General features: G+C 41.1%; 2 protein-coding genes across 2 annotated transcripts; one reads left to right on the top strand and one right to left on the bottom strand.

Moving 5' to 3' along the window:
• The first annotated feature begins 136 nt into the window (after nucleotides 1-136).
• Nucleotides 137-1918, top strand: LOC306793611 (uncharacterized protein). Its single transcript, XM_079291282.1, has 2 exons — nucleotides 137-190; nucleotides 453-1918. The coding sequence occupies exon 2, from the start codon at nucleotides 480-482 to the stop codon at nucleotides 1362-1364; it is 885 nt and encodes a 294-aa protein (XP_079147408.1). The 5' UTR covers nucleotides 137-190; nucleotides 453-479; the 3' UTR covers nucleotides 1365-1918.
• Nucleotides 1919-5136: 3218 nt separating this feature from the next.
• On the bottom strand, nucleotides 5137-9025 carry LOC306793717 (LYR motif-containing protein 2-like). Its single transcript, XM_079291447.1, has 3 exons — nucleotides 8952-9025; nucleotides 8029-8169; nucleotides 5137-5515 (listed from the first exon to the last, which is right to left on the bottom strand). Exons 1-3 carry the CDS (start codon nucleotides 8994-8996, stop codon nucleotides 5435-5437), a joined length of 267 nt encoding a protein of 88 aa, XP_079147573.1. The 5' UTR covers nucleotides 8997-9025; the 3' UTR covers nucleotides 5137-5434.
• Nucleotides 9026-12004: the final 2979 nt, after the last annotated feature.

The raw sequence follows: 12004 nt of genomic DNA, 5'->3' as shown, positions 1-12004 counted from the left end.
GTTATCAAGGTACCAATCTGGTTTGACAACATGCTACTTTCTTTGGAATATGACTCATGACAGGAAAGACTTGCACAATGGGAAAGAGCATCTCTCTATATAAAGGCAGCTGACCTGCAGTGAGTACAACAGAATCCAGAGGACCAGCTGACTTCTTCCTGCCGCTCTATCACTGACTGTCAGCACACACGTAAGTCTTCAAGAATGTCATGTTTTATGGTTGTGGAACATAAAGTTTTCTATTTCAGATCTTATTTGATTATATTCACTGTGAGTAGTGTAAATGGTGGCAGTGTGCATGCACATTTAAAAAGCAATTCATGTTAGATGTCATTATGGTGATCCATATTTCAGCACTGATATTTTAATTTGTAGTGATGATATTGGAGCTCACCTGAAGACGCAGTCATGCTGCTAACTGTTTACTCATGATGTGTCTTTCTTTAATGCAGTTACCCACCATAACCACCAAGACCACCATGAGCTACATCTCAGAAATTGACGTGTCCCTCAATGATATCGAGGAGCAAATTCTCATAAAGAAGGGCTTCCAGAAGGTCCCAGGTTCTCTGAACAAAGGAGCAGGTGTACATGCCATCTATCTTTGGTATAAAATGGGGGAGAAGGGGGAGAAAGCAATCACTAAGCTTCAAGTTTCATTCAAGGATGACATGACTCCTGGATTGATCAATGCAGGGTACCAACAGATCGTTAAAGATCTCAATGCTGGAGCCAGAGGTGATCGCATCTACCTTTGGTCCTACCAAGGGTCTGGAGAGTATGATACTCCCATAGTGGCGATTGATGTCACTACAGATGCAAACAATGAAGCTGAAAAGTTTGGCATTGGCTGGGAGAGACTGGCCTGTGATCTGAACCGCAATGCCGGAGGGGACTGGACCCACATGTGGATGAAAAGAGAGCACCAAAACTACATCTGCGACATCACTGCCACTGATTCCTACAAATCAGACAAGGACCTGTTTGGAGACCATTACATCCGTGTGGATGAAGATACTAACAGGGGAGCAGGAGGATCCACGGTCTTCATCTGGTACCGTCAGACCACCGACCCCAAGCGTGCCCTCAATGATCTGGAAGTGTCCATCAATGACAAGGAGGCTGTTCAATATCAGAAGCAAGGATACAGTAAAGTGTATGTCAACCTCAACGACGGAACCAGTGGTAACCCAGTGTACCTGTGGCACAAGAAGGAGGGATCCAGCAAACCCATTCAGGCCATCGCCCTGCTTCTCAACACAGCTTTGGTTCCTGAGTACAAGAAGGCTGGTCTCACTGTAATCGAGAAAAATCTCAACGAAGGCAATCCCGGCCACATTGAGTACCTGTGTGTGTATCAGTGAAAGCAAAAAGCCATCTTCATGGTCGCAGAGCTGAGAATTCCCAACACTCACTGAAGTGGAACGAAAAGTCCAGCAATGCAGTTAAATCTTTTTGGTGATGGACTCTTTCACTTTTTTTCTCTTTTTCGATATAGAAATGACGATTCATTATATTACAGTCACTCAATAGTATCAAAGGTTTATGGGTTTAATGTTAAACTTGCTGATTCGATCAAAGAGTCCTGTTTTATTAGAGGACAGGATGGAATAGAAGGTGAAGGAGATCAGACTGATATGAAAAGGCTTAACAATGCAGTTCAATCATTTTGGTGATGGATTCTTTCACTTTTGTTTCTTTTTCACTATAAAACAATGTGATTATTATAGTGCAGTAATACTACTGGTAATATCAGAAAGTATCAATAGTTTATGATTCTACTGTTAAACCTGATGGCAATGAAATGAATCAAACTATTTCACATTGTTTTTAACACTGTTAATTAATGATTGAATATTAAGTCTCTGTGTCACTTTATTCTGCACATTTCCTGCTTTTCAATAAAGACAACTTTTCATGTGAAGTGTGTTTGTTTCAGACTCTATAGAAACTTCACTTTGAGTGTTTTCATGTGTTTTCATCACCTTTCATCACCTACTCAGATCTCTGACTCCAGTCAAGTCAAAGGTGCAGTACCACAGTATATAAATACATGTTAAAGTCCTACATTACTTTATGGTTACAATTAATAATGCATGACAATGTATATTGCTTTAATAATGCAGTTGTTTTTTTTTACTATATTTACTGCCAGGTAGCAAGGGATCAATGCAGTGATGTTTTGAACTCACAGTGGTGGAAGAAGTACTCAGATCTCTGACTCAAGTAAAAGTAGCAGTACCACAGTGTAGAAATACAAGTAAAAGTCCTGCATTCAAAACTTTACTTCAATTGAAGTAAAAAAGTACTAACATCAAAATAGACTTAAGTACCAACAGTAAAAGCAAACATTATACAGAAGGGCCCATTTCAGAATAAGAATTAGATTATTGAATTATAATTATCAATGCATCAACATGTACATTGCTTTAATGTTGCAGTGTTTTACTTTATATACTGCCGGGTAGCAAAAATAAAGTCTACATCATTATTTATTTGATTATATTTATTTTTATTACTCTGAATCTGTAAACTAACTAAAGGTATCTAATAAGTGTATTGAAGTAAATCCATCAATATTATCCTCTGAAATGTAGAAGAGTAGTACAAGATGTATAAAGTACAGCAACCTCAACATTGTACAGAAGTACTTGACTCAATGTATTGAGTTACATTTCACCACTGTGGACTCTCATGCTGGTTCAGAGTAGATCCAGATGACTGCAGTGCAGCAACACCTTCTGACACACGTTTGTACAAACTATTGTTGGCCATGATGAATAACACGTTAGCTAATGCTGGTGTTAGTCTATTACATATTTCAATGTTGTATGATTTATCTGATGTCATCCACCAGCAGCAGAACTTCCTCCCCTCTCCACTATTTTCTATTATTTCATCTCTGTTATTTATTGTAAATAAATTAGATTGTTGACGTGGGGTGAATCCAGCATTCTCATATTCAGGATGAATATTTAACTCAAATTTTTCTGGTGTGTCTTTGGTAGTTTATCTTTGTACCCTGGCAGCTTCTCATTCGGGCCCGAGCTCCAACGTTCACACCAGTGTCTAGTGGTAGTGATGTGACCTTTCGTGTCGAGGCTTCGAAGCTTGTGTCGAGTAATCCAGGAAGATTTGTATGAAGCGCGTATCGAGGCTTGTCTCGATGACGTATGTGGTGACGTTCGAAGCCTCGCGAACCAGCCGTACCACGTGACTGATTCAGGAAATGGTTCACGAGTTTGGCGTGCGATTCGAAATAAAAGGGGCAGCGAAACGCAATGGATCCCCGGTCACATTCTGTGTACTTAGGACTTTATTGCGCGTTTGTTTACAAACTACTCAAGCTTCTTTTTTCTGCGATGGAACCAGCAAGAAAGAGGAGATTTTCCCCAGTCTGGGAACATTTTGAGCTCATCTCTCATAATAGGTTATGCACATAGTAATAAGTTATTATTAATAACTAGCGGGATATACTGTAAATGTGCATGAAAAAAAAGCACAGTCACAAACCTGTCTGCCTACCAGAGCCTGGTGGTGAAGCAGCTGGTGAGCCAGAACCAGAGCAGGAAGCAGCAGCAGCAGGCTGAGAACGATAAGGCGGAGGAGCAGGAGGAGGAGATCAGCAACGTCCGCACGCAGCTCGCGGTCCTGACGTCGCAAGTCAAGGACCTGATGCTGTCCCAGAGGACGACGTCCGTCACAGAGGACTGAACATTTCAACATTTAGAGAAGAGGACGTCGAGAATGGACTTGCATGTTAAGATGAATATGTTTAACTCTGCTAGATCAGCTGTTAATAATGTATTTTATGTGATTTATCCATGTGGACTTAATACTTATTAAAAGGAAATTCCTGTTTGGGATGTCACCCTGTAAACCCAATTGACGTGAAAATCCTCAATGAGGTTCAGATTTTCATGCATTCATTAAAGCTCTCCACTAACTCGCATGTTTTTGTTGTGGAGTCAATCGGCATCATGCAAGCACCACTTGTATGGACGGATTTGTTCTACAGTGGTTTAGGAGAACTTGAAGCATTAACCAATTTTCTTGTATTTATAATTTTGTTTTCAAATGCAATATTTGAGTTGTATGAGTGACTGGTTATTTATTTTTCCCCATTCCTTGGCATTATCGGGTCCCTTTATTCTGCTGCTGACGCAGTTATAAATGTGTATAATATAGTACATATGGGGCAGAACGCAGAGCCCTATATAGTTTATTGGGTTGTTAATTATGCTCATTTTCAATTATGAATACACATGTGGCAGGTTCAGTCATACTGTAGAAGTGCCGGGATTAACAAAGTGAGCATGCGTCTTTTTCTTTTGGGCTGCACACCACCGACACCCAAAAATGATGTTTCGTTACCATGGTTACACAGCCTCAGAGTAAACCCCTGTGAGTCCCATAACAGTTTGTTGACTTCACACTACCCCACCAGCCCCGTTTGAATTAAGTCCTTTAGTCCATGAAGAGTCCACCACATACGCTGCTGGAGGCCCAGGCAGTATAGCTGGGCCTTTGGAGACAAGGGAGGCGCAGGAGAACCAGGACTGAGCGAGGACATACTTGAGATTTCCAAAAGCAAGTCTAATGCTCGCAAATACTCTTTTGTCCACAAGGAATGTCAAACTCAACACAAATTAAAGTTCTTCGTAGTGGCTTTAAATAAGAAAATGGTCAAATACACAAATGTTTCATTTTAAAGCAATATAGTTTGGCCCGACAAACTGAATAAGATAATGGGAAAACAATTACATAATACTTGCAATGAATTTTATTAGAATAGTCACTTCAAACACTACCGGTACTTGGGAGCTTATTACAAGAATCTATGGGTGGCCAGTAGTCCAAATAGCTATTTCTTTAAGAGGTGATAACTACTAATAAGCTGCCACTCAAAGGTCTGTCATATAAAAACAATCTATTTCATCAACTAGAACTTACCTACCGGTACAATCTATTTTGGGCCTGAGGCCATTATGAAAGTTCAGAGTTGTGTTGCTGTACGTTTGATGTAGTGAAGCTCATACATGGTGATGATAACTCTGTGGATATGAATACCGGTAAATTACCTTGTATGATGATGCCAGAAAACATTTTGTATTTTGAAAAAAAGAGAATTCTGAGTTCATGTTCATTAGTTCCTCTTTAATACTTACAATATATATAATATACAGCACAAACAATAGATTAATGAGCTTCCATTCTCATGATCCTCACCGCTGAACAGCAGCACAGGAAAGGAGAGGATGATGCCCTTGGGTCAGTTCCATCAATCCATCCATTAACAACACGTCCAGCTAAAGCAGAGTGTCCATAAGTTCCGCATCGGTCACTTACAATGACTACTCTGATCAGGTGTCCCTGTCCCCGCTTAGAGTCTCCAGAGTACGGATCCAGATCAGTCCATAGCAGGTCCCGGTGTTTAACTGCCGGCCAAAGCCATAGACGTCTGCAGCTCCTCTAAATGGTTGTTAGCTTGTGTGATCATCATACGGATGGCATCCTGAAGGAACAATGAGAGGGAAAACAGCAGTGATGGAGACAGAAGAGGATGCTGGGAAACTAAGTACACTGTCTCTACACAGACTATCTCCAAAGGTTTGATGTGCTTAAAAGCTACAGAAAAGGCAAGTCAGCAGACCTTGAGTTTAGATTATCTTTTTAAGTTCATGAATTCATTTACACTAAATTATAACCCATTGCAACAATATGTATCAAAATTAATACTTTCTCCATCATTTTTGATTAATTCCTAATCTTCTCAGAATGTAGAAACAATCAAGTTTCAACAATCTTCCTCTTTTAAGACTTTTCAGATGAAAGTAACTTAAGGCTACATCCACGTCCATCTTTTGCAACGTTTACACTGAGCATCCACACTACTCAAGAGTTTTAGAGCACCGAAAAGGAAATAGTTTAGAAACGCTTCCAAAGCTTTTTAAGTCTGGAAACCCCGAGGTTACCTCGTAGTGTGAACGATGGCGTAGACGCCCACGTTCGCCACTTGATTGGTTCTTAGCAGCCATGACGTGTCCTTTCGTCACACCGCAGGAAGAAAAACTACATCAGCCTGGATTACTAGAGGTTCATACAATATGGATAACGCATTACAGGCTTTGCTGACTGTGCTGTCTGTACTAACAGATATTGTGCAGTTAAATTCTGCCTTTTATAATGTTACAAATGCCGACATGCGATGGAAGCGAGCAGCTATTGGAGCGATTCGCAAGCAGTGGAGGACTTTTCTTATTTATGCTTAGCTTGTTCTGCAGAACTATTGAGAAACAAAAGCATAAATGCTCTCCAATACGACGGGGACTTCCAGCCAGCCGGCAGAGCTACGAGTGTGACAGCAGACAACGACGAGACCAAGAAAATGAGTGAGAGACGTGTGTTGACCAAATATACTGACCCGTAATCTAGCAAACTTTGATTTGTAAGTAGTGGTGTCACGGATCACCGATCAGCCCTCACGGTTCGGATCACTTGTGAACCGCGGATCAAGAGTATTTTTTTTTTACAGCGTAATCATCATAGTGTGTAATAAAGTTCTACTGCTGCTGTTCCTTGTCAAGTAACAAGTCCCCGAATATCAATGCAGAGTGTCAGTGAACAGATATAAAGCAGTAGTGTGTTCACGTGAACGGAGCAGCTTAGAAGCATTTAACGGTGACGTCATGGCGAGCGGAGGAACGTCAGAAGCCGCGGCGTCATTTAAGTCGCAAGTTTGGGAACATTTTGTCTTCCCTGTAACGTATAATGACGGATGAGGGTGGTGGACAAACAGTTACGGTATGTCGGCGTTATTTAAAGAGAGAGACACGACAACGGCAAAACATCGGCATGTCCACGCACATGAAGAGACGCCATCCGGTCTGTCAGCGACGGGGACACTCCGGTGTAGAAAACAAAGGATTTCTAAATCTGGTTAAAATGCTTGAGCCACGCTACGAAATCCACTTACGCACCCACTTCAGTGTGAAGCTGTTCCAGGCCTCTATGAGAAGGAAAAGACTGTAGAGACTGCTTTCACCACGGCGGAGTGATTCTTAGTCCGGCGCTGTAGACACGCCCCCTCTGTGAGCGTCACACACACACACACACACACCTGGTTCAGGTGCTGACAGAAGCATCAGAGTGAAGCTAGACAGGCCCAATAATATTCAAGTCACCACAGAAAGGTCGACCCTCTCCCCAGACAATGGAGATATTCTCATCTTTTTGAAAATAATGTCACAGTAATGGTAAACATTATTGTGTATTTGAATGGCATAACCTGACAGGAAGTAAACACAGACCCAAGTTGTTGCCGAGCAGTTCAGTTCAATGTAAACAGTGGAAGCTAGCTCACTGGCTGTTTCTTTCTTTCAATATTGATCAAAGGCCGAGGATATCAGAATTGAGTATTCTTGAATGTTTTATTTTTATTTATTGATTTCATTTTGTATCAAATTGGACATATTCAATATTTTTGTTTTCATGTAAGACTATAGCCCAAAGTTCTTTACCGAACCGTGAGGTTTGTGATCCGTGACACCCCTATTTGTAAGTGTTCATTTCAAAGTACATTTGATGTGCGTCTTTGAGAGGGATAGAGAAAGACCTGCAGCGTTGTGACTAAGTTTAAAAATGTTTTTTGGAGAAGTGTCTGAGTTTATAAAGGCAGATTATAGAGGACGATCTTAAGTATCTGTTGTATTTTCTGTAACTAAGCAAACAATATACTTCCTGTTTACACTGACACCCGCATACCAAGTGTACACGAATAGTCATGTGGTATTCGTTTTCATGCTTCCGTATGGACGGAAATCCTTCCGAAAACAGTGCCGGAACGCCAGTGTGGACGCAGAAACATATAAGTGTGGACGTAAACTTAGGTCCAACTTTTAGATAATATCCTGATTAACGTAACTCCTGTTCTGAACATGACATCAGCTCTTCACTCGATCCAACAGACAGGCAGGGCAGTTCTAGGCGCCCTGGCTATGTAATGGAACACATTATACATCTTCTTACCTTGTCTGTGGCATTCTTATTCCTCTTGAACTCGTCTCTTGCCCAGTCACTGAGGTACTTCCTGTCTGCCTCGTCTGGTACCTTCCGTATGGTCCTCATCATATTTCTGTAAATCCCCAAAACCCGTTGTCTCTGTAAAAACTGTCAAAGAATCAACAGTTCAGCAGCCTGAGCAGGCCAGCTAAAAACACATTTTTGTGAAAAGTCTGCTTGGGAGAGTCAAGAATAATCAGAATATCACAATATAACAGTTCCTTGTCATAGCACAGACTCTTGCGCAAGTTGAAATGAACTTCCATGTGATATTATGCAAGGACTGAACTAAACGTTGGAGTAAACAGTGTCGACTGCCTGGTGAAGTTAACTTAGATGCTAACACTGGTTTAGCCTGAAAACTAGCTAGCCCTGCAAACAGCCTGGAGGAACGTGTGTTGCTGAGTTGTCATGTGCCATTGACATATCAAAGCCGGACTCATGTATTTACCAGATAATCATATACCCGAACTAACACATTCATAAAGGCACATTTTAAAATGTGGGCAGGCAAATGTCTCCGTATGAGTATGTTTTGACTATCTGTAGTAGCGTTATTTGTTTGCTAATACCACCTCCGTGGTAGTAGCTTACGTGCCAGTAAATGCTAAATTTGTTTAAGTTTCTTTAACAGAGCGACCGAAAAGAGTTGCAAAACAGACAAAAGTCTTCCTTGAATTGTATAAACGTTTATACATGGACAAACATATTGCAGCTAGCAATTCTCTACAGACGTAACGCTAGCGTTAGCCAACAAGCTAGCAATATAGCATAGGACTTGCTGTCGACCGGAATTGCATTACAACTGTGAAATGGCCTATAGTGTGACAACCAGTCCAGCTCTTAGTGATATGAAGTATAGTGCTCCTTCTGTTGTTGTGTGTATTTACCTGTTTTAGAGAAAGCGCTGCAGACGGCAACCTTGAGACTACCATCTTACGCGGCTTCACAACCGGATGTTGTGAATGCGTTACTTCTTTTCGTTCAATAGGGGGTGTCAACCCATGCCTATGAGGTTTATACCGCCACCTAGCGTACCGGAGTATGTAGCGTCACATCAAAGACTGGCCCAATCCCAGGCCAAATCCCAATGTCCCCCCTAAACCCTCAACCCTCAAGGATTTACTGACGTCACCTGGTAAATGGGTGAGTGCGAGAGACTGTGAGGGCTTGAAATGATGTAAATAGGAATGGGACGGCACTTTGCTGCAACATATCATGTTACCATGAAAACAACAAAAAATATGATGTATATTTTATACTTTGTACTCCCTGATTTGAAAGTCTTCCAGGCTCTTTTCTCACAAGATGAGAGTTTTTTCAGATTTACTTGTTTTTGTCAAAACAGCTTCAATGACAAAATCTAATATTTGATGAATAAATAAATAAATATCTTCTGATTTCATGTATTTTTTTGTTCCATCTTTAACCCTTAATGTTTCTGAGTAAATTGAATACCACAGGCTGAACACACGTGAGCCGTCCTCTTTGTTTACCTTTTTACTGCTCCAAGCGTCCACTGGTTTAATGTCACATTGCAATGATTTGTGGGTAATTCCCTTAGGGGTTCAGTGTCTTGCTCAGGGACACTTCGGCACAGGACAGCCCCCACCCTCTGGAACTCTCTCCCTGCGGTGATCCGCAACATCTCCACTCTGGACGCCTTCAAAAGGGCCCTCAAGTCCCATCTGTTCGCCAAGGCTTTCGGCCCCTAGTTTACTTGTTCTGTTTTTCTGACTGTTTGTCTAAACTGTTTTTGTCTAAACTGTTACTCTTGTAAAGCGGCCTTGGGTCCCCTGAAAGGCGCTATATAAATTAAAGTTATTATTATTATTATTAGGACACGTAGCAGCCAAGGATCGAACCGCCGACCTTGCGGTTGCCGGACGACCCTCTCTACTGTAGCGTGAGCGGCTCCTGTCCCGTTTCTCGGCGGAAGGAGTCAACGAGATTAATGTAGGCTGTGTGCAGCTAGAGTATTACTTTAGAAGAAAGAAATGACTAAGACTCAAATGTAAAGGATCCAGCCAGTAGAGCCGAGTGTGACATGATGCTTAAAGCCCCTGAACTCTTAAGTATTTCTCTAAAACATTCGATATTCTCGACCAAATAGGCAACAATCTGACCTACATATTCATCAAGAGTTTAACACGGAAAAACTTCTTCAGGACTTTGTGGGTGATGTTCGATCAGATTTGATTGACAGCCATCTCTAAAGCCCAAAAGCCAAAGTGTGAAAATGAGATGTTGTGGTTTTTTGGAGGGTTGTGTGCTGTTCTAGGTCTATACGCTTCATGTTAGCCGAGCTAACAGGCTGCTGGCTGTCGATTCATATTTAGAGAGTGGTTTCTATCTTCTCATCTAACTCTGCAAGAAAGGGAATAAGCTCATTTCCACAAGCTGTCAAACTATGATGATGATGATGATGATGAGGTTACATTCTTGATAAAGTGATTTACAATGTTTTCGTGGACATGTGTGAGCTATTTTCAATGCATCTGTCTCCAACACGCCTGTCGATGCAGAAGAAACAGTGTAGAACAATTCATCAAAAGTGCACGTTTAATGTGAGCTCTGTGTATCTTACAACAGTCTGAGGCTGGCTGCTTCAAATGTAACCAGCGGATCTGTCGTGCATAACTGTGGCTTGACAGTGCAGATGGAACGGACACCTGCAGCCTTCAGGTGGCTGTAAAGAGTCACCAGTGAAAAGGAAAGACCTTCAGTATAGAACTAAAGTGCCCCAGAGAACAGCAGTGTTCACATTTACTCGTTGGAAAGAACCCAGCGCCTGTAAGCTAACCCTAACCCTAACCCATGATGCAACGATCGACAGGGACGGGGCAGACTCAGAGGTTTGAGGATCACAGCACGAGCTCGCCAGCTGCATCACACCATTAGAATGCTCTCCTTTGAACAAATGGAGGCCGGAAAACTCCATCAGCTGCAAATGATGAGCAGGCTCCACCTTGTACTGGAGCAGCAGCACAAAGGAAACAAACAGGTACAGTAGTACTCCAGGAAATATTGGCTGCCCAAGTTAACTGGTTTAGTCGACAGTACTATTCATTTTTACAGTTCATGCACGGTTTAAATATATATTTTTAAAGTTTTAACAGTTGGCATTTGAAATCTAATACCAATACACCAAATGAACAACAACAATAACAGTACTGATGAATTGATATATTGTTTTTAGTGGTTATAGTTCTGTATATCTTGTCTTGTATGTTGGCGACTAAAGTTTATAGTTTATCCACCTTTTTTGTACGCCATGAGAGAGCTTCTATTGACATGCACTACCTCTCATATTTCATAGTTTCTCTAAGTATTAAAAAAAACTGAACAGTTCTTTAATCTACAAAAAAACTGCATTACTTAGTTTACTTACCATTGTCTTTGTTATATTACGCTTTAGAGAGTAGAGTTTGTGGATTAGAAATGAATACAATAAAGGTGCATTTCACCTGAAAGTCATCATACAGAATAAACCTTTCTAACCACATCTCCACATGTAAGGGACTATTTGAGTAATCCTCTGTGTGCACACCAGATGGTGTTCTAATCCACACAAACAAGAGACACCTCATCGTGTTATTCATTGTAGAACATAACATTTTAAACTTGAGTTGATTTTAATCCGATGTCTTTACATTAACTTTAATATTTAAAAATAAAACTGTATTTCATTTATCGTCACTTTTGAAGCAAGTACAGGAAGAAAAGTGGAATTCTATGATAAATGGTCCAGGGTTTCAGTACGTTCACAATAACTAACCTTACACAGAACTGAACAACACTAAAAGGGATCATTTGTAGGCGTGTTTTTTATAGTTGGGTTCTCCCCTTCATCCTTCCTTCTTCCTCAAACTCCTGCCAAACACAAGGCTTGAATATATGTCAGCACAATTAGGCCTGAGTGACAAGAGAGGACAAACTAGGA

Source organism: Melanostigma gelatinosum (genome assembly GCF_949748355.1).
Source record: "Melanostigma gelatinosum genome assembly, chromosome: 19".
NCBI classification, from domain to species: Eukaryota; Metazoa; Chordata; class Actinopteri; order Perciformes; family Zoarcidae; genus Melanostigma; species Melanostigma gelatinosum.
The sequence above is the reverse complement of the archived record's forward strand: the minus strand, read 5'-3'. Positions and strand labels throughout refer to the sequence as shown.

What these genes read in the sequence shown, in the direction of transcription:
- LOC306793611 (XM_079291282.1), top strand. Translation starts at nt 480, where the DNA reads ATGAGCTACATCTCAGAAATTGACGTGTCCCTCAATGATATCGAGGAG.
- LOC306793717 (XM_079291447.1), bottom strand. Translation starts at nt 8,996, where the DNA reads ATGGTAGTCTCAAGGTTGCCGTCTGCAGCGCTTTCTCTAAAACAG. An exon ending in CAGCGCTTTCTCTAAAACAG is followed by an intron (nt 8,170 to 8,951) that starts GTAAATACACAC and finishes ATTCTTTGACAG; the next exon opens with TTTTTACAGAGACAACGGGT. An exon ending in ATAAGAATGCCACAGACAAG is followed by an intron (nt 5,516 to 8,028) that starts GTAAGAAGATGT and finishes TTGTTCCTTCAG; the next exon opens with GATGCCATCCGTATGATGAT.